We start from the raw sequence: 23485 nt of genomic DNA, 5'->3' as shown, positions 1-23485 counted from the left end.
AGAGAAAGAAGAAATTAATAAAAGTTAACACTGATAATGAAAGTCTACTTGCATATAATGTACCAATTATTCGGAAAAGTTTGATCCATGAATGATGAGATGAGTAATTGATCATCTAGCAAACAAAGATGCTTGAAATAAGAAGGCTTATCCTCACATCATTTTCAAGCTTTTAATTATGGGAAATAATTATCAATAATCAATAATGAAGCCTAGCTTGGAGGCTAAAAATCCATTATTGGCTCCTCCAATCTTAGAATATTACAAAGTTTAGAAAAGTTCGTTTTATCATAAGTATAAGCACTAAGATAGTAACACTTGAGGTGGAAGCAACCATATGCTTATGTCTACTTAATTATACTGCAAAAGGTAACTTATATTAAGGTAATTTACGTATAAACTATAAAGATTCCGATTTATTTTTCATTTATGAGAGGGATGTTTGGACTTAAAAAGTCAGACTTTTCTTAACAGGTTTGATGTGACTATCAAACATATAATTGACACACAAACAATTTTCCAAACCCTAATTTCCAAAACCATATATGCACATCAGCTTACGAATAATGTACTTTATTCATTAAGAAGATAAAGCAAGTGCGCCCTACTTGAGAGTTCAGATGCCATCTGAATTTAATTTGGGCCCTTATTTGGGCCAACTCAAATTTCACCGAGGTCCACACGATATCCGCCCACCATCAAAACGACGCCGTATTCTCCTCTCCTTTGGCGGATACACACCCCCACTTCTCTAGTTTTCACTACACTTTCCAATTTAGCCAAACAAAAATTCCAGCTGGGTTCGAACAGTAAGCAGAGCTCAGTCGGCAGCGCCGAGCACTGACCCAATCGATTTCGCACCGGAATAACCAAAACGGCGTCGCATTCTTCGCCTTATGGTACTTTTCTCCTTCCATTTTCTCGTTTCTCCTCGTTTGCTGTACCTAGGGTTTGAGCTCACACTCAGATCGAGTGAAGCTCAATCTTGCGATGGATTTATGCTTTGTGTTTTAGGTCTGTTTCCTCAATGTACATTCTTGCTTTTCATACTAAACCCTCACTACGATTTATTATATTTTAATTATTTAATTTATTCTAATTTTGTAGTTCTATTTTATAACGGTAATGTGAATGGTAGAGTTTTTAATTCAGTATATTTTAATGGAATTTTGGTCCAGATTCCATCTGATTCGGTATCTTTTCGGCCGTATAGCTTTTCGATTTGAGTATGTGGTGTATGCAGGTTGTGTGCATTGAGCTGTAGGAGCTGGATTTGACTTTTTGCGATGGGGAAGACGCCGGGGAAATGGATCAAGAATTTGCTTCTCGGGAAGAAATCGTCCAAAGGAAAAGAGGTAATACCGCTGAGATGCTTGCTGTACTGTTTTCGGCGGGCGATTGGAATGCAATGTGAATTCTGATGTTGTGCTGTCTATTTTGCGCAGAAGTCTGCAAGTAAGAGGGAGACAGTGGTGTCTTCGAAGTTGTCTGTGCCTGAGTTCACTGTCAGTGCACCGGTGATATCACCGCCATTGGTTGAGACGGTTGTTACTAGTAGAGGAGTCGAGTCAGAAATCAGGGCAGCTGCTGAAGTACCAAATGGTGAAATTACACTTGCATTGGCAAAGGAAGACGGGCAGACACAAGATATGTCTAGTTCAGGGTCTCAGGAACCTCAGAGAATCAAGCGAGAGAAAGCTGCCACCAAGGCACAGAGTGCTTATAGAGGATATGTGGTACTTAACTCATTAATTTTCTGCTTATTGTTGATATTCATGCTAAGTAATGTGTGTTATGGGATTCTTAGTATTGTGTTTCTGTCCGCACTTATGGCTACTGATGATTTGCTTAATTATTGTTGAAGGCTCGCCGTGCATATCGAACCCTCAAGGGCATCATAAGGCTGCAAGCACTTATTCGTGGTCATCTGGTTAGAAGGCAGGCTGTATCCACATTATTATGTGTCCAGGGGATTGTAAAGTTTCAAGCACTGATTCGTGGTCAGCATGTTAGAAAATCTGATATTGGGGTTGCGGTGCATAGAATATATCAGGTGAATTCTGGTTACCTTTTCAATTTCATTTTGCTAGAGCTTTTTGTCAATGCTTTTCGATTGGAGCAAATTGCAAAAGTATAGTGTATATACTTCATGCCAAACATGTTCTGATAATGGATATGAAGTAATAGCTATGTGTATCGGTGATATTGATAAATCAACATACATTTGAGGTAATATGCAAGTCTCATACATGATATGACTGCTAGTTTATATTGCGTATATAATGCTGATGTGTTTCCAACATTTTGAGAGGGCTTTATTGTTTCATGCTGTGCTTTTTTAACTTTAATTATATCCTTTTGGCATCCACTAACATTGTTATATGCATCAGGGTGATACATGTTTTGATTACTCTGGTGTAAGTGCATCTTCCCAGGTGGAGAGGCTTTCAAAATATGCTTTTGCTCAGAAGGTGAGTACCTAAATTTTTCTTCCCTGACATGTTTATTTACTTATAAAGATACATTTCTTAAATTTTCATTATGGAAAGTTGAATGAATTTAGCTTGGGAGTCCGTGATACACAATCTGAATCATATGGCTAATGCATTAATACTATGGTTGGCACTGTGCTCTTCTTCCCACTTTAGAAGGTGCTTATCTTTCTACTTGTCTATGACTATATGAGTATGGAAGTTTCACATGTCTACAAGGGTATATCAAGTTTACTTATGATTTCAATTTTGTGTTTTATACCAATAAATTTTTTGAACATGTGGTCGGTGCTATTTAGTTTTAAAGGAGTTGCTGTTACCATGTGAAATAGTATGTCATAACTAAGGTAGCCACGCTATAGTTTGGTGGCTTGTATTGGTATATTTATATATATTATTAGGAAGCGATTCTGTTATGTCAATGTGAGACTTAGTGCGTTACATCTATTCAGATGTCGGGATGTAATGTTTTCGGGTACCGCACTGTAGAAGTGAACCCCTAGGCATATATTCTATGGCAAGAACGTTTGTGTTCCTACCTGAATATGGAGAGTCATGATACTTATGCCTTGAAACACAAGTTTCAAAGCTACTTAATAACACTGGCAGTTAGGTGTTTTTATTGGAGGGGACATGATAGATGATTATATCATGTACCTTTTTGGTACTTGCACTGCTGAATCAAACTTTGCAATTGATTATGAATTTTCACTTTCAGCTTCTGGCATCATTGCCTACTGCTATTCCTCTACGTCTCCAATATGAACCAGAGGACCCGAACTCATCATTGGTATGGCTTGACCGCTGGACCAGATCATGCTTTTGGGAACCTGTTTTACAATTAAAGAAAAAACCTGATTTGAAGACTCGTGGAAAATACAAGAAGATTCAGACAGTAGAAACTGAACCAGCTAAGCCAAAAAGAACTGTCCGGAGACTGTCCAATGAAAATGGCCCAACTCGTGTCACTTCAGATTCTGAGAAGCCTAAACAAAATATGAGGAAAGTTTCAACCCATCCAGTGAACTCAGTTCAGGGACATCAACAGAATGGAGTTGAGAAGGTCAAAAGTAATGTTAGAAAAGTCTCTGGTCCCAAGGAGGTTTCTAATTGCAAGGTCTCTGATCCCAAAAAGGTATCTAATTCCAGGGAGGAGATTTCTGGTCAGGCAGAGAAGGTTTGTGATCCTGAGGAGGTTTCTGGTCACACAAAGAAGGTTTCTGATTCCAAGGAGGAGGTTCCGTCAGAGGTTGTTAAAGAGATACCAAAGCACGGTACAGAAACAATTATAGTTCCTGCTGCTCTTGATGACTCAGAGCCATGCACTAGTGAGATTTCTCCAAAGATGGAACAAGTCGATGTTGCTGACCCCAAACAGTCTGATCTAGAAAAATGTATGGAACTGACACCAACAAATGAGACATTGCAAAGTTTAGGCGACCATTCTTCTGGTGACATGCAATCAATGGAGAACAACGGAAAAGGTGAAGAAGTTCAAGCACTAAATGAGGTTCTAACCTCAGACAACTTTATTAGTAACGAGGACCAGAAAACCAGCCTGAGAAGGGCGTCTTTACCGGTGATGTTTGAGCATCAGGAGAATGGGGTTCAGACCACACCAAGAGTTCCAAGTTACATGGCACCAACTGAATCTGCCAGAGCTAGGCTGAAAGGACAGGGCTCTCCCAGGTTTGCACGAGACATGGTTGAGAAGAATCTTTTGACCAGACGACATTCTCTGTCGTCTTCAACCAACACCAAGTTAAGTTTACTTTCTCCACGAGCGCAAAAATTGGTTCAAGGCAAAGGAGTAATCAGAACTGACAGATCATTTTCATCTTCAAGGGATGGTTTTGGTAAGTTGTGAACCTATGGACTTTCTTGTGCTTTTCCTTTATGATTTTGTTTTAATGACTGGTTTCCATTTTTTCGTCATTTTTGTTTCCTCTCTGTTTAGGTTTCTTAGTGAGAGTTTAGTTCCATGATAGATATTTTATACTGAACTTTCTTGTTGCTTTCTTATTGATTAATTGTCTTGGTAATCTTTGCTATATATACATTTTCCTTGTCTTTTCAAAAAACCAGCTCAATTCATACTCGTTTTGGTGCTTTTCTTTAACCGCTTGAAATTTCTTGATATAATTGTTGGTACTGCCAATATCAGATAAGGGGATCCAACCTGAGTGGAGAAGGTGAATTGGATTAGGCAGCAGTATTGCATGGAATGTATCAAAGGCAGGCAACAAGATATTTAAAACAAAGATTTGATGCTCTGCAGTTTTTAAGTTTTATACAACCTTGTTGGCTCCAAGGTACAATTGTTACCAGCACCGCGATCTATTTTGTTAAGTAATAGGTGTGTTTTAAATTTCTAGCTAGTTTGTTCTCTTCTTTGACAGTAGTGTCTGTTATGTAGATCTTGCTGCTTGATGTTACTGATACTCTTACGTCTTATCTATATTATGAGGCCTTGTGTTTCTGATTTTCAGTGCATGTTAAATTCTTCGGTTTTCTAATGGAAATTACTATGTTGATATCAGAGGATCTCACATGTGTTGCATCTACATGGAAAACTGACTAGTAAACTGTAAACATAGTAACTACCAGCAGACCACTGAAAATTCCATCCCATTGAAATGGTTTATTTTCATCTTTGTTCCTAGAAAACATGTTGATTATTCACATTTCCAAGAAGTCTCGGAAGAGATTTTTCATTCATACAACGCATAAAGCAAACAGTGAAGTACCACCAGTCCATGTAGGATGAAACTTAGCCAGGCCAACTGTGTACCCATTTCCTAGGTAAATGCACCCATAGCTTGCTGAAACGCCCCCGTATATTGAAGCACCGGTAATAGTTGACCACAAAATCTCTCCGGTGGTCGCATTCATGGCATATAGAGGACCATTTGAAGCTATAGACCCAGCAAACACAATACCATTGGCTACTGTAACAGGTCCCAGAGCACTGTCGTTGCTTGGGTTTGCGGTTGTCCACAGAATCTTCCCGGTATCCGAATCCAGAGCCACCCATGCTCCGGCTGTTGTTGTTAGGTTTGATGGTGCTAGAGTGAACCTCTGTCGTTGGCCATTGGCAATGTTCGTGTACACCCTTTTACCATCTGTGGCTGCACCCCATATCCCACCTCCTTCATTGCTACCTGGTCCTGCTGACTGCAAATTTCAGCTTAGTTTAGTTGTCTATCAGAGCATAAAAACCTATCTATATTTTGCAAGAAGCAGCTTACCTTGAACCAGACAATATTTCCATCGTTACTGTCTAGAGCCCAAGCAAACCCACTCTTCTGCACAGCCACCACAACATCGCGTCTTGTTCTGTTAGGGCGTATGGTAAGCATCATCGGTGCCTCTCCAAAGTCAGCATCATCATTAGGTCCTGGTGGGCAGTCGGGGTTGTTCGGTATCAAACAAGCAAAGTAGAAAATGTCGTAACCACCTAGCTGCCTAGACCATACAATCCTGCCGGTAACAAGATCCAATGCTAGGATTGAGTTGAAGTGGATATCTGGACCGGTGCACTGGTCAGGCTGTGTAGGTGTTCCTGTCTGGTTATTCTGTCTCTCTTGGCATTCAAGCACCTCAGGTGGAGCTGTGTAGAGGTTCCCAGTTGCTACATAGACATGTCTCCGCAGCACATCTATAGAAGGACTGCTTCCCCATACTGCAGCTCCTGAGTAACCGTTCAATCTACCGCCGTTGTCCGGTAGCATATAAGTCCGCCATATGACTGCACCAGTTCTAACATCTAGCTTTGCTACACTGCCACGGAAAGTGCAGCACTGAGAAGCTGGTAAACCTTCTTCCAGAGATGACACCCCTACATAAAATGACCTACAAAAAATGTAATAACCCTAAAATTTCAAACAATATTAGTTTGATTTGAATTCTATTAAAATTGCGAATTTTAATTAAAATGAATGTGATTGGTTGCGACGTTATGAAACGAGAAACGGAAACGTTCTCGGAACGTTTAATTAGAGAAACGTTACGTTTCCGCAACGTATATGTCGACTTTTATTCCGTCGCTCGTTTGTAAAAACTTCCTTCACGAAAGTTGTAGAGCTCGTCGATACGAGTTCGTGGGTATGTGACGCTTTCTAGTCGGACGATTTATGTAAAAGTTATTAACGTCGGAAGTTAGTTTCCGATTTGGAAACTAGTATAAATAGAGTAATTATGAGATTAGGGTTTCCATAATTGGAAAACCCTATCTCTCTCTTCACTTCCACCTCCCTCTCTCTCTCTCTCGGCCCGAGCTCCCTTTCTCTCTTTCCCTCTCCCTCACCGATCTCACTCCTTCGCCGATTCTCCACCACCGCACCTCCGTGAGCCACACCGCCAGCACAGCGAGCGTCGCACGACCTCCTGCAGTCGACCCCGAGGTCGACGCACTGTCTCTCGCCGTCGTGGAGACTCACTGCACATCACCGAGCCCAGATCGACTGGTTCAAGCTCGTCGGCGATCCTCCGGTGCTTCCACGGCGTGATAGAGGTAATGGTTGTGTAATTGAATGAGTTGTGATGTTGTTGGATTGATTGTGGAGGTTTTTGTGGAGAATCGGAGGTGGATGGAGGAGAGGGTTACCGCCGCCTAGAGGCGGCGCGTGGGGGTGCGTGGGGTAGCTTAGGAGTGATCGGAGACCGTAGGAAGGTGGAGGAGGAGGAGAGGATGGTTTTTAGGGCGGAGGTGACGTGATACGCTCCGGTGTCGGAGTCGGCGCGTGGGCCCCACGCGCGACCTGCCGGAGGTGGCGCGTGTACCGCACGCGCCGCCACGTGCGGCGGTGTGAACAGTATTCTAGAAGGGTATTTTGGTAATTTACTTACGTACGGTAAATGTAAAAGTAAATTTTATTTACGTACGGTAAATGTAAATTAAATTTTACGTACGGTAAATATAAATATAAATTACTTTCAGTAATTGTAAAAAGTAATTTGTAAAAGGTAATTTAGTAAATTTTATTTACTGAGATTGTATTTACATTTGAATAGTATGTATACGTACAGAAATACGTAAACATTATGTATACGTACATAAACAGTATGTATATATACAGAAATACGTAAACATTATGTATACGTACAGAAATACGTAAACAATATGTGTACGTACAGAAATACGTATTATTTTGTGTATTTGTACAGTAATACATGAACAGTAACCGTGAACAGTAACTTCGTAAAAAACCAAAAATTGCTGAACAGTAACAGTTTATTACTGTTTCGGCATTTAAAGGTTTACGAAACGTTTCTAAATTCTTTTTTTGTCTTTTCAAGGTGACCAATAAATCAAGAAAAGGAATTAGCTGCGGAATTTTTGGAGTTTCGCTCAAGACGATAAGGTGAGTAAAATCTCACATATTTACGAATCTACCCTTGCGGTGATTCCAAATTTTTTGCAAGAGTTTAAATATTGAAATACGACATGTATACAATATAGTGGATTATATATATATTGTATAAATGGTAATAAGTACATATATATATGGTTTGCTATAATATAGTTATGAATTCATTTGAGATAGGTCATTTCAATGACGTGCATGTGATTTTAAAATGGGGTTTGTTAAACGTTTTGTCTTCGGACGTGTTTATAAATTATGACATGTATATGATATAGTGGATTATATATATATGCATTGTATAAATGGTAAATAAATACATATATATATATATATAGTTTACTATATAGTATACTGTTATGATTTATTGTGATGATGTCATATTGATGACAAGATATAACGAGCATGTGATTTTGATTTGTACAATATGATGTGAGATTATTGTACGTGATTTTAACATTGAGATTGTTAAAATGTGATTTGTCTTCGGACCTGATGTTTGGTACAATATGATGTGAGATTATTGTACGTGTTTGGCAAGTCGAAACCTAGCCTTTGGCCGGGCGAAAGTTACGATACAGTTAGAGCTCTAGTCTGTCTGCCTTAGTACTGCATGTGAGGTAACGGGTGGTTATCTGCTCATGGGTACTCAGATTGTTTTGGATGTTGGGTAGCGGGTGGCTATCCAATATCGGCGGTGTATTACGAGAGGGGTAACATATGTGTACCAGCGTTCTTGGTACCCGTAATATAAATGCATTTGGGTAACCAGAAGAGTTACTTAATATCTCATGAGCGTTTTATTTTATATTTCTTTGGGACGACCAGATGGGTCGTCCATTGACTCATGAGTGCATTTATATTTGATGATTTGTGATTTTTCGTATATATCACTACTAACAAAAATAGCTTTCACACTGATTTTACTCACACTGACCATTATAAATCAGTGACATATACCAATTCACACAATTAACCGTGTGAAATAAACTAACAAGGGTCCACCAGAAATTATATAACTTACAATAACCACTAAAATCAGTGTTATATAAGAATACACACAGAGTTCCGTGTGTAATAAGCATACACACAGAGTTCCGTGTGTTATATCTATATTATGCTCACTGTTGTCCGTGCGTGATATAACACACACATTTATCTGTGTGTAATAAAAAACTAACACAAAAATCTACGAATTTTCTGAAAGAATTACCCATAAATTTCAGTGTGCAATATAACTTATATTTCACATAAATCCGTGTGTAATACTGAATTTTCCGAAAGAATTACCCATAAATTTCAGTGTGTAATCAAAACCATAGCAAATCCTTTCCAAATGCGCCAGCTCCAATCTTTAAGCGCCAAACAGAAAATTTGGGTTTCATTCTAGCGCTGCTAAAAAAAACCCAATTGAAAAGCTCCACCCACAACGAGGTCGACGACGCTACTCTCCTATGACGCTGCTCTCCGACCCTAATTTCACGATCTCATCTTCAATCCATTCCTCAGTTTGCTAACAAGGTAAATAACAGTTCTTGATTTCTCAACACTAGGTTTTTACTCGATTTCAATTTTAGGGTTCGAGTTTTGTTATTCTCCATGAGTTAATCAAGATCAACCTCTCCACTACTGGCGAATCCCAGATCAATAATGGCGAGTTCTTCTGGAACCGTCGACTTCCAGAAGCTGATCTCCTACCGCGACGACCTCGTTCACGCCTCGACCTCAACAACATGACCTGCTGCCTCCATACTTTCCAATTTCTCCTCTCCACTTCAGATCTCTGCTTTGGTCCAGTACCGCCCCGACGAGTCTTCAACATCCCTGGTGAACATCTCACCAGAAAGGTACCATCTTTATTGAATTTAATCTTACCCATTTGATAATTTGGTGTTATTTCTCAGTTGGGTGATACCCAATTCGAGTGGGGTTTGGGGATGGAATGAGGGGTGAGCTTGTTGGGTTTGTGATGAAAGGAATAAGCTTTATTTGTAGTTATTGTTTTGGAGGGGTTTGGATATGCTTCTGTCTGTGGTTTTAGATACAGTTTATGAGAGTGAATTGTAACGACCCTAAAATTTCGAGCTTAAAAACTCAAAATCTTAAAATCGTTAAACACAAAATAATCTCAATGAAATCGAAATCATTTTAATGTCTCAGCGGATCACATCTGAGTTTAAAATATAACTCAGTCAAGCCGATTATTACAAACCCAAATGATAATTCAACATATAACAAATGGAATTGTATAATCCTCACAACAACCTCACAAATAAAATCACACCAAATCTCACACACAATCCACGCTGGAACCTCACCACGACTGGATGCGATCGACTTCGAGTCTTCGGAGTCGTCACTCAATCACCACTACTCAGCACCTGCGGAAGTATCCCCTACACCATTGAAATTGGTGCACCGGGATTGCAACACAAACCCGGTAAGCTTTTACAGCTCGTATGAGTAAAATATTAAAATAACTCTCGTCTCATAAAAGACACAACTCCACATCAACACAGTATAATGAAAATCATGAGAAAACGAGCAACCCATCTGGTTACTCTAATACTTTCACAAAATGGTAACTAATGAGCGCTGGTACACATCTGTTACCCCTCACTTAGTATACCGCTGATGTTGGGTAACCACCCGCCACCCAACATCCACAACAAGCTGAGTACCCATGAGCAGATAACCACCCGTTACCTTCATGCAGTACTATGGCAGACAGACTAGAGCTCTAACTGTATCGTAACTTTCGCCCGGCCAAAGGCTAGGTTCCGACTTGCCTCACATGTACAATAATCTCACATCATATTGTACCACACATCACGTCCGAAGACAAATCACAATATTTCACATTTTCCGTGATAAAATCATGTACAATAATCACTCATCATATTGTACGTTTTAAAACTTTCACAATATATCATAATAAAAATCATAACAGTATATTATATAGCAAACTATATATATTCGTATTTATTTACCATTTATACAATATATACATAGTCCACTATATCATATACATGTCATATTTCATAAACACCTGAAAAATTACGTACGATAATCTCACATCATATCGTACCATTAAAATCACACATGCACAATTTTTCTGTTACCGAAATGACTATTTTTAATGAATTAATAACAGTATGTAATTTAATGAACTATATATATATATGTATTTATTACCATTATACTATATATATACGTAGTCCACTAAGTTATATACATGTTGTAATTCATTAAATAAACACACTTGCAAAAATGTTGAATCACCACGAGGGTAGATTCGTAATTCAGTGAGATTTTACTCACCTTATTGACTTGAGCGTAATTCCTCAATTTCCGATAATAATCCCTTTCCTCGATTTAGCGATCACCTTAAAAAGATAAGACAAGCATTTAGAATCGTTTCGTAAACCTTTAAATGCCAAAACAGTAATAAACGGCTACTGTTCAGCAATTTTGGTTTATACGAAGTTACTGTTCACTGTTCACTATTCACGGTTACTGTGCAAATATACGATTAATACGTATTTCTGTACGTATAAATATTAATACGTATTTTCTGTACGTATAATTATTAATACGTATTTCTATACGTATAAATATTAATACGTATTTCTGTACGTATAAATATTAATACGTATTTCTGTACGTATAAATATAAATACGTATTTTTAAATGTAAATACGACCTCAGTAAATAAAATTTACTAATTACCTTTTACAAATTACTTTTTACATTCACCGAAAGTAAAATTTAATTACATTTACCGCAGTAAATAAAAATTACATTTACATTTACCGTACACAGTAAATTACCAAAATACCCTTCTGTCAAAACTATCCCACCGCCGCACGTGGCGGCGCGTGTGGCACACGCGCCACCTCCGGCGGGCCGCGCGTGGGGCCCACGCGCCGAGGCTAACCACGGCGCGTAACACGCCACCGCCTCCTCCAAAACCACCCTCTTCCTTCCCTCTATCCTCCTACGGTCCTAGGCAGCCCCTCCGCCACCCCAGACCTCCCCACGCGCCGCCTCTAGGCGGCGGTGTCTCTCACCCTCCTTCACTGCCGATTTCAATCCCAATCTCTCCAAATCGAATCCCTAATCTCCCAATCTCCCTCAAATCAACAACAAGCATACGCACAACATCGAAATCACCTATCCTTACCTTGAATCGACTTGAGGTGCCGGTGGAGGAGGTCGAGCAGCAATGGAGCGGCGACTCGAGGCTCGATCCTTCGGCGCGGGGGTTCCAGGGTGAGGAAGGGTGGTGGCGAGCTTGCCCAAGCTCGTCGACGACGGGGATGCACGGCGTTGAGCCCCCCCCCCCCCCCGAGCTTCGATCTTCTGCGTGGGATCGGGGAAAAGGCGAGGAAGAAATAGAGAGTCGAGAGGGAGAGGAGGTTGAAGATGGAAGGTGGGTGATGGGAGATGGCGGGGTCGAGAGGGAGAGGAGGTCGGGGAAGAGAGAACCAAGGGAGAGAGAGAGAGAACCCGAGAGAGTGAGAGAGAAGAGAGAGCGGCGGGTGAAAGGAGAGTGGGAGGGTTTCTGATTAAGGAAACCCTAATCCCATAAATGTCTATTTATACTAGTTTCCAAATCGGAAACTAACTTCCGGCGTTAATAACTTTCACGTACGTCGTCCGATTAGAACGCGTCACATATCCACGAACTCGTATCGACGAGCTCTACAACTTTCATGAAGGAAGTTTTCACAACCGAGCGACGAAATAAAAGTCGATATAAACGTTACGGAAATGTAACGTTTTTCAATTTAAACGTTCCGAGAACGTTTCCGTTTCTCGTTTACTAACGTCGCAACCAAATACGTTCATTCTAATTAAGAATCGAAATTTTAAAGAATTCCAAATCAAACTAACATCGTTTAAATTTTAGGGCTATTACAATCTACCCCCCTTAAAGGAATTTCGTCCCGAAATTCACGCTCACTCAACAAACAGCTGTGGATATCTGGTCATCATGTCAGACTCTAGCTCCCAAGATGCATCACCCTCATCATGGTGACTCCACAACACCTTGACTAGCCCAACTTCTCTCCTCCGTAGCTTCTTTGTGGATCTATCCAGGATACGAACCGGTTCGACAACAAAAGTGGCATTTTCCTTCACTTCAATGGTGCTATGATCGATCACATGTGACTCATCTGGTACATACTTCCTCAGCATGGAAATGTGGAAGACGTTGTGTACGCCCGACATGCTAGTAGGCAAGGCTAGTCGATAAGCTAGTTCGCCCACCTTCTCAAGTATCTCGAAGGGCCCAACGTACCTCGGAGCCAACTTTCCCTTCTTGCCAAATCTCACTACACCCCTCATAGGCGAAACCTTCAAGAACACATGATCACCGATCTCAAACTCCACATGTCTCCTCTTCAGGTCTGCATAGCTCTTCTGTCTACTCTGAGCGGTCCGGATTCTATCCCGAATGATCGAGATCTTCTCCGTGGTTTCCTGAACTACCTCTGGGCCCATCAATGCCGAATCACCAACTTCGGCCCAACAGATCGGAGATCGACATGGCCTACCATAAAGTGCCTCATACGGTGCCATGCCAATGCTAGAATGGTAGCTGTTGTTGTAGGCAAACTCAATCAATCTCAAATGATCTTCCCAGCTACCCTTGAAATCCAACACACATGCTCTCAACATGTCCTCCATCACCTGATTCACCCTCTCCGTCTGTCCATCGGTCTGAGGGTGAAAAGCTGTACTCATATCCAAGGTAGTGCCCATCGCCTTCTGCAAACCACCCCAGAACTTCGAAGTGAAACGTGCATCTCTATCGGAAACAATAGAAACTGGAGCACCATGAAGTCTCACTACCTCATCCACATATAGTTTCCCAAGCACGTCCACTGAGTACTTCATCGACACTGGGAGAAAATGAGCCGACTTCGTCAATCGATCGACAATCACCCATATGGCATCGTGACCCTTCTTCGATCTAGGCAACCCGGTCACAAAATCCATAGATATCTGTTCCCACTTCCAAAGAGGAATAGTCAGTGGTTTCAACATGCCAGCTGGTCGTTGATGTTCTGCTTTCACTTGCTGACATGTAAGGCACTTCGATACAAACTCTGCTACATCTTTCTTCATACCGTTCCACCAGAATTGTCTGCATAGGTCCTTGTACATCTTGGTGTTCCCTGGATGGACAGTATAGCGTGAACGATGTGCCGTACGAAGAACCTCCTCCCGAAGATCATCACAGTCTGGGACACACAATCTTGCCCCAAACCTCAACCCTCCATCGGGTCCAACTCTCCACTCAGAAGGACACTCATCAAGCGTATCAACTACTAGATCCGCCAACTTTGCTCGTGAGTGTCTATCCTGCGCCTGACCCTGTATGATCCTCGTGATCAATGTGGGTTGTACTGTGACACTACCAAGAAAGACCCTTGGTTCTCCTCCCGATGTCACCAAATCAAACTCTGATGCAGCTTCTAGCATGAACCATTCCTGGACCATAAGTGAAGCTACCACGCCTCTCGGTTTTCTGCTCAAGGCATCAGCCACCACATTTGCCTTCCCCGGGTGGTACTCTAATGTGAAGTCATAGTCCTTGAGGAGTTCCATCCATCTCCTCTGCCTCATATTCAGCTCCTTATGTGAGAACAAGTACTTCAAACTCTTATGATCTGAAAAGAGTTGAAATTTCTCACCATACAAGTAATGTCTCCAAATCTTCAGGGCAAATACAACTGCCGCAAGCTCTAAGTCGTGTGTCGGATAATTCCTCTCATGAATCTTCAGTTGTCTCGAGCCATAAGCAACAACTCCTCCATGCTGCATCAACACACAACCCAAACCTTGGAGCGAAGCATCACTGTAAATGACATAACCACCACCACTAGAAGGAATCGTCAACACTGGAGATGTGGTCAGTCTAGTCTTTAGTTTGCTGAATGCTTCCTCACATGCATCCGTCCACACGAACGGAGTATCTTTCTTGGTCAACTTGGTCAATGAAGATGCAATACTAGAAAACCCCTCAATAAACCTCCTGTAGTATCCTGCCAAACCGAGGAAACTACGTATCTCTGTAGGGTTCTTTGGACGACTCCAATTCTTTACTGCCTCTACCTTTGACGGGTCCACTAGTACTCCATCTTTTGAAACAACATGACCAAGGAATTTGACCTCTTCTTTCCAGAACTCACACTTCTCTAGCTTGGCATACAGTCTCGCCTCCTTCAAAGTCTGCAACACTGTTCTCAGGTGCACCACATGTTCTTCTCGTGTCTTGGAGTATATCAGAATATCATCCACAAACACCACTACGAACTCATCCAAGTACGGACTAAATACTTGGTTCATCAAACTCATGAAGACAGCTGGTGCATTCGTCAGACCAAATGGCATGACGACAAACTCATAATGTCCATACCGGGTCCTGAAGGCTGTCTTCGATATATCTTCTTCTTTCACTCTGAGTTGATGATAACCGGATCTCAAATCAATCTTAGAGAACACTGTAGCACCTTTGAGCTGATCGAACAAGTCATCAATCCTAGGTAAGGGATACCTATTCTTGATGGTCACCTTGTTCAGCTCTCTGTAGTCCACACACAACCGTAGTGAACCATCTTTCTTCTTCACGAATAACACCGGTGCTCCCCAAGGTGAAACACTAGGTCTAATGAACCCTTGGTCTAATAGCTCATCGATCTGTACCTTCAGCTCCTTAAGTTCATTCTGTCCCATTCTATAGGGCGCCTTTGACACAGATGCCGTACCAGGTACTACATCAATGCAGAAATCTACCACCCTTCGAGGAGGTAGTCCCGGTATCTCTTGGAACACTTCACCGAACTCAGATACCACCACAATGCCTGCGATAGTCACTTTCTGATCCCCCGACTCCACGTGTGCTAAAACTCCTGATCTCATGGCGTTATCTGACCTGAGGCAACGATAACGAAACACTGGCTCCCCAGGTCTATGAAATGACACCACCATGTCAAAACAATCAATCACAGCATGCTGTGGTCTCAACCAATCAATACCCAAGATCACATCATAAGTGTGATCCGGAATCACAATCAACGAAGCAGAGAACTCTCTACTTCCAATCAAGATCGGACAAGCTTTGCAGATTGTCTCTAACTCAAGTGACACTCCAAGGGGTGAAGTGACACATAAGGCGTCCCCGAGAGGTGTAGGAATCAATCCTAGCATCTCCACTACTGAACTAGCAATGAATGAATGCGATGCTCCCGTATCAAACAACACTCTAGCAAGGTAGTCAAAGAGCGATAATGTACCTTCCACTCCTGTGTCTCGCTGACCCACTGCGAACACTCTAGCTTGGCCTGCTGGTAGTTGTCTCTGCGGCCGTTCCTGTCTACCCGGAAGTGGTCGGGTACAATCTCGAGCTATGTGCCCCACCTGCCCGCACCGGTGGCACCCTCCTCTCCTCGGTTTCGGACATGCTGAGGCGTAATGTCCCATCTCATTGCAGCCATAACACCTCACTGCTGCTAATGGTCTGACTGGTGCTGCCCTGATAGCTAGGGGTGGTGCCCTTATCGGGGCCTGATAGTGGGGTCTTGGCCTCTTCCATGACCTATCCTTCGGTCCTGAGTGCTCGCTGCCTGTATAGACTGCCTTGCCTTTCCCCTTCGCATCTCTGTTCCCCACATCACCTGCTCGAGTCTTCTCTGCTTGCTCCAAACTCATAGCACTCTCAAATATCTGCTCCCGTGAAGTCAGGCAAAGGACTGATATCATGGTCTTGTACTCTTGTTTCAGCCCACGTAGATACTTTTGAGCTAAAGCAGTCGCACCCATAGGCCTGACATACCGATACAGTTGCGAGAATCGAGCATCATACTCTCTAATGGTCATGTCTCCCTGTACCAATGCCAGAAACTCCAACTCTAAGTCCTCCTGTACTGAGGCTGGAAAATACTTCTCTTGGAATATGGTGGTGAAATCTCCCCATGTGAATGTAGACACATCCACAGTCTGTTTCATGCTCTTCCACCAATCTAGAGCATTACTCTTGAGAAAGAATGTAGCTATCTTTCTCTTCTCAATCTCTGTGCACTCCATCAACTCAAAATAAGTCTCCATACCCTCGATCCAATGGTCAGCTACCATGTGATCTAGTCCCCCATGAAATGTCGGAGCTGCCAGTGCACTAATATCCTTGATCAGCTTCAACACTCGACCGTCATCTCTAACCGCAGGAGCTGGCTCATCCTGCTCTTCCTGCGGAGCAGCCTCCTCATAGAGGTTCTCCACGTTGCGGACTCGACCTGTGGCCCTACCTCGACCTCGGCCTACCTGCTCTACCTGTGGAGCAGCCTCCTCATAAAGGTTCTCCACGTTGCGGACTCGGCCTGTGGTCCTACCTCGACCTCGGCCCCTCGCCCGTCCTCGGCCCTGTCCTCGGCCCTTGTCACCGTTCATCACCTTCAAAAACAATATACCTAGTCAATACTCAAGAAATCTCGAACTCAGCCAAAACAGATCCAAAGATTATAACATGACATTCCAAATCAGATATGCTTCTGTTATTGTTTTGGAGGGGTTTGGATATGCTTCTGTCTGTGGTTTTAGATACAGTTTATGAGAGTGAATTGTAACGACCCTAAAATTTCGAGCTTAAAAACTCAAAATCTTAAAATCGTTAAACACAAAATAATCTCAATGAAATCGAAATCATTTTAATGTCGCAGCGGATCACATCTGAGTTTAAAATATAACTCAGTCAAGCCGATTATTACAAACCCAAATGATAATTCAACATATAACAAATGGAATTGTATAATCCTCACAACAACCTAACAAATAAAATCACACCAAATCTCACACACAATCCACGCTGGAACCTCACCACGACTGGATGCGATCGACTTCGAGTCTTCGGAGTCGTCACTCAATCACCACTACTCAGCACCTGCGGAAGTATCCCCTACACCATTGAAATTGGTGCACCGGGATTGCAACACAAACCCGGTAAGCTTTTACAGCTCGTATGAGTAAAATATTAAAATAACTCTCGTCTCATAAAAGACACAACTCCACATCAACACAGTATAATGAAAATCATGAGAAAACGAGCAACACATTTGGTTACTCTAATACTTTCACAAAATGGTAACTAATGAGCGCTGGTACACATCTGTTACCCCTCACTTAGTATACCGCTGATGTTGGGTAACCACCCGCCACCCAACATCCACAACAAGCTGAGTACCCATGAGCAGATAACCACCCGTTACCTTCATGCAGTACTATGGCAGACAGACTAGAGCTCTAACTGTATCGTAACTTTCGCCCGGCCAAAGGCTAGGTTCCGACTTGCCTCACATGTACAATAATCTCACATCATATTGTACCACACATCACGTCCGAAGACAAATCACAATATTTCACATTTTCCGTGATAAAATCATGTACAATAATCACTCATCATATTGTACGTTTTAAAACTTTCACAATATATCATAATAAAAATCATAACAGTATATTATATAGCAAACTATATATATTCGTATTTATTTACCATTTATACAATATATACATAGTCCACTATATCATATACATGTCATATTTCATAAACACCTGAAAAATTACGTACGATAATCTCACATCATATCGTACCATTAAAATCACACATGCACAATTTTTCTGTTACCGAAATGACTATTTTTAATGAATTAATAACAGTATGTAATTTAATGAACTATATATATATATATGTATTTATTACCATTATACTATATATATACGTAGTCCACTAAGTTATATACATGTTGTAATTCATTAAATAAACACACTTGCAAAAATGTTGAATCACCACGAGGGTAGATTCGTAATTCAGTGAGATTTTACTCACCTTATTGACTTGAGCGTAATTCCTCAATTTCCGATAATAATCCCTTTCCTCGATTTAGCGATCACCTTAAAAAGATAAGACAAGCATTTAGAATCGTTTCGTAAACCTTTAAATGCCAAAACAGTAATAAACGGCTACTGTTCAGCAATTTTGGTTTATACGAAGTTACTGTTCACTGTTCACTATTCACGGTTACTGTGCAAATATACGATTAATACGTATTTCTGTACGTATAAATATTAATACGTATTTTCTGTACGTATAATTATTAATACGTATTTCTATACGTATAAATATTAATACGTATTTCTGTACGTATAAATATTAATACGTATTTCTGTACGTATAAATATAAATACGTATTTTTAAATGTAAATACGACCTCAGTAAATAAAATTTACTAATTACCTTTTACAAATTACTTTTTACATTCACCGAAAGTAAAATTTAATTACATTTACCGCAGTAAATAAAAATTACATTTACATTTACCGTACACAGTAAATTACCAAAATACCCTTCTGTCAAAACTATCCCACCGCCGCACGTGGCGGCGCGTGTGGCACACGCGCCACCTCCGGCGGGCCGCGCGTGGGGCCCACGCGCCGAGGCTAACCACGGCGCGTAACACGCCACCGCCTCCTCCAAAACCACCCTCTTCCTTCCCTCTATCCTCCTACGGTCCTAGGCAGCCCCTCCGCCACCCCAGACCTCCCCACGCGCCGCCTCTAGGCGGCGGTGTCTCTCACCCTCCTTCACTGCCGATTTCAATCCCAATCTCTCCAAATCGAATCCCTAATCTCCCAATCTCCCTCAAATCAACAACAAGCATACGCACAACATCGAAATCACCTATCCTTACCTTGAATCGACTTGAGGTGCCGGTGGAGGAGGTCGAGCAGCAATGGAGCGGCGACTCGAGGCTCGATCCTTCGGCGCGGGGGTTCCAGGGTGAGGAAGGGTGGTGGCGAGCTTGCCCAAGCTCGTCGACGACGGGGATGCACGGCGTTGAGCCCCCCCCCCCCCCCCCCCCCCGAGCTTCGATCTTCTGCGTGGGATCGGGGAAAAGGCGAGGAAGAAATAGAGAGTCGAGAGGGAGAGGAGGTTGAAGATGGAAGGTGGGTGATGGGAGATGGCGGGGTCGAGAGGGAGAGGAGGTCGGGGAAGAGAGAACCAAGGGAGAGAGAGAGAGAACCCGAGAGAGTGAGAGAGAAGAGAGAGCGGCGGGTGAAAGGAGAGTGGGAGGGTTTCTGATTAAGGAAACCCTAATCCCATAAATGTCTATTTATACTAGTTTCCAAATCGGAAACTAACTTCCGGCGTTAATAACTTTCACGTACGTCGTCCGATTAGAACGCGTCACATATCCACGAACTCGTATCGACGAGCTCTACAACTTTCATGAAGGAAGTTTTCACAACCGAGCGACGAAATAAAAGTCGATATAAACGTTACGGAAATGTAACGTTTTTCAATTTAAACGTTCCGAGAACGTTTCCGTTTCTCGTTTACTAACGTCGCAACCAAATACGTTCATTCTAATTAAGAATCGAAATTTTAAAGAATTCCAAATCAAACTAACATCGTTTAAATTTTAGGGCTATTACAATCTACCCCCCTTAAAGGAATTTCGTCCCGAAATTCACGCTCACTCAACAAACAGCTGTGGATATCTGGTCATCATGTCAGACTCTAGCTCCCAAGATGCATCACCCTCATCATGGTGACTCCACAACACCTTGACTAGCCCAACTTCTCTCCTCCGTAGCTTCTTTGTGGATCTATCCAGGATACGAACCGGTTCGACAACAAAAGTGGCATTTTCCTTCACTTCAATGGTGCTATGATCGATCACATGTGACTCATCTGGTACATACTTCCTCAGCATGGAAATGTGGAAGACGTTGTGTACGCCCGACATGCTAGTAGGCAAGGCTAGTCGATAAGCTAGTTCGCCCACCTTCTCAAGTATCTCGAAGGGCCCAACGTACCTCGGAGCCAACTTTCCCTTCTTGCCAAATCTCACTACACCCCTCATAGGCGAAACCTTCAAGAACACATGATCACCGATCTCAAACTCCACATGTCTCCTCTTCAGGTCTGCATAGCTCTTCTGTCTACTCTGAGCGGTCCGGATTCTATCCCGAATGATCGAGATCTTCTCCGTGGTTTCCTGAACTACCTCTGGGCCCATCAATGCCGAATCACCAACTTCGGCCCAACAGATCGGAGATCGACATGGCCTACCATAAAGTGCCTCATACGGTGCCATGCCAATGCTAGAATGGTAGCTGTTGTTGTAGGCAAACTCAATCAATCTCAAATGATCTTCCCAGCTACCCTTGAAATCCAACACACATGCTCTCAACATGTCCTCCATCACCTGATTCACCCTCTCCGTCTGTCCATCGGTCTGAGGGTGAAAAGCTGTACTCATATCCAAGGTAGTGCCCATCGCCTTCTGCAAACCACCCCAGAACTTCGAAGTGAAACGTGCATCTCTATCGGAAACAATAGAAACTGGAGCACCATGAAGTCTCACTACCTCATCCACATATAGTTTCCCAAGCACGTCCACTGAGTACTTCATCGACACTGGGAGAAAATGAGCCGACTTCGTCAATCGATCGACAATCACCCATATGGCATCGTGACCCTTCTTCGATCTAGGCAACCCGGTCACAAAATCCATAGATATCTGTTCCCACTTCCAAAGAGGAATAGTCAGTGGTTTCAACATGCCAGCTGGTCGTTGATGTTCTGCTTTCACTTGCTGACATGTAAGGCACTTCGATACAAACTCTGCTACATCTTTCTTCATACCGTTCCACCAGAATTGTCTGCATAGGTCCTTGTACATCTTGGTGTTCCCTGGATGGACAGTATAGCGTGAACGATGTGCCGTACGAAGAACCTCCTCCCGAAGATCATCACAGTCTGGGACATGATAGATGATTATATCATGTACCTTTTTGGTACTTGCACTGCTGAATCAAACTTTGCAATTGATTATGAATTTTCACTTTCAGCTTCTGGCATCATTGCCTACTGCTATTCCTCTACGTCTCCAATATGAACCAGAGGACCCGAACTCATCATTGGTATGGCTTGACCGCTGGACCAGATCATGCTTTTGGGAACCTGTTTTACAATTAAAGAAAAAACCTGATTTGAAGACTCGTGGAAAATACAAGAAGATTCAGACAGTAGAAACTGAACCAGCTAAGCCAAAAAGAACTGTCCGGAGACTGTCCAATGAAAATGGCCCAACTCGTGTCACTTCAGATTCTGAGAAGCCTAAACAAAATATGAGGAAAGTTTCAACCCATCCAGTGAACTCAGTTCAGGGACATCAACAGAATGGAGTTGAGAAGGTCAAAAGTAATGTTAGAAAAGTCTCTGGTCCCAAGGAGGTTTCTAATTGCAAGGTCTCTGATCCCAAAAAGGTATCTAATTCCAGGGAGGAGATTTCTGGTCAGGCAGAGAAGGTTTGTGATCCTGAGGAGGTTTCTGGTCACACAAAGAAGGTTTCTGATTCCAAGGAGGAGGTTCCGTCAGAGGTTGTTAAAGAGATACCAAAGCACGGTACAGAAACAATTATAGTTCCTGCTGCTCTTGATGACTCAGAGCCATGCACTAGTGAGATTTCTCCAAAGATGGAACAAGTCGATGTTGCTGACCCCAAACAGTCTGATCTAGAAAAATGTATGGAACTGACACCAACAAATGAGACATTGCAAAGTTTAGGCGACCATTCTTCTGGTGACATGCAATCAATGGAGAACAACGGAAAAGGTGAAGAAGTTCAAGCACTAAATGAGGTTCTAACCTCAGACAACTTTATTAGTAACGAGGACCAGAAAACCAGCCTGAGAAGGGCGTCTTTACCGGTGATGTTTGAGCATCAGGAGAATGGGGTTCAGACCACACCAAGAGTTCCAAGTTACATGGCACCAACTGAATCTGCCAGAGCTAGGCTGAAAGGACAGGGCTCTCCCAGGTTTGCACGAGACATGGTTGAGAAGAATCTTTTGACCAGACGACATTCTCTGTCGTCTTCAACCAACACCAAGTTAAGTTTACTTTCTCCACGAGCGCAAAAATTGGTTCAAGGCAAAGGAGTAATCAGAACTGACAGATCATTTTCATCTTCAAGGGATGGTTTTGGTAAGTTGTGAACCTATGGACTTTCTTGTGCTTTTCCTTTATGATTTTGTTTTAATGACTGGTTTCCATTTTTTCGTCATTTTTGTTTCCTCTCTGTTTAGCTATGTAGCACCGACACCGACACCGACACCGCGACACCGACACGGCGCGACACCGCGACACGGCAAATCTTAAAAACCTAAATCCCGACACGGCGTCGACACGGCAATTTATATATAATTTAATATATATTAATGTGTAAATATATATATATATTAGTGTTCATAATTAAGGCTTAGGGCTTAGGTTTTGGCTGTTCATTGATGTACTGTTCCAAAATTGACAGTTGACGTCTCCAAGCTGTTGTTCATTTCTCATAAATGTAGCACCATCACCAAGCATTTCCAGAAAGCTACAACTTTCTTGCGGATTCTGTTCTGCAATCTGCTGGCTCCATTGAAGCTCCTGACCTGTCAGTGCAGGTTTAGCTGCATTGTTGTTGTTCAGCTGCGAGCCGAAGTCCTGCCAGGAGGTTGATGCTTCACTCAAACTTGATAGCATTGCAGATGAAGAGCGCAATGAAGATGATGATGGCT

The 23485-nt window shown here is 42.3% G+C and overlaps 3 protein-coding genes across 3 annotated transcripts; 2 read left to right on the top strand and 1 right to left on the bottom strand.

The window, feature by feature from the left end:
• The first annotated feature begins 751 nt into the window (after positions 1 to 751).
• On the top strand, positions 752 to 4924 carry LOC126792765 (protein IQ-DOMAIN 29-like). Its single transcript, XM_050519238.1, has 8 exons — positions 752 to 899; positions 1244 to 1355; positions 1446 to 1736; positions 1865 to 2053; positions 2391 to 2471; positions 3211 to 3687; positions 3730 to 4348; positions 4657 to 4924. Exons 2-8 carry the CDS (start codon positions 1287 to 1289, stop codon positions 4686 to 4688), a joined length of 1758 nt encoding a protein of 585 aa, XP_050375195.1. The 5' UTR covers positions 752 to 899; positions 1244 to 1286; the 3' UTR covers positions 4689 to 4924.
• A 283-nt stretch (positions 4925 to 5207) lies between these two features.
• On the bottom strand, positions 5208 to 9677 carry LOC126792461 (uncharacterized). The gene is made up of 3 exons (XM_050518877.1): positions 9475 to 9677; positions 5741 to 6344; positions 5208 to 5666 (listed from the first exon to the last, which is right to left on the bottom strand). Exons 1-3 carry the CDS (start codon positions 9675 to 9677, stop codon positions 5208 to 5210), a joined length of 1266 nt encoding a protein of 421 aa, XP_050374834.1.
• A 12077-nt stretch (positions 9678 to 21754) lies between these two features.
• On the top strand, positions 21755 to 22921 carry LOC126792460 (protein IQ-DOMAIN 29-like). Its single transcript, XM_050518875.1, has one exon. It carries the CDS (start codon positions 21755 to 21757, stop codon positions 22919 to 22921), a length of 1167 nt encoding a protein of 388 aa, XP_050374832.1.
• The last annotated feature ends 564 nt before the right edge of the window (positions 22922 to 23485 follow it).

This window comes from Argentina anserina, chromosome 4, assembly GCF_933775445.1.
Source record: "Argentina anserina chromosome 4, drPotAnse1.1, whole genome shotgun sequence".
NCBI lineage: Eukaryota > Viridiplantae > Streptophyta > Magnoliopsida > Rosales > Rosaceae > Argentina > Argentina anserina.
The sequence above is the reverse complement of the archived record's forward strand: the minus strand, read 5'-3'. Positions and strand labels throughout refer to the sequence as shown.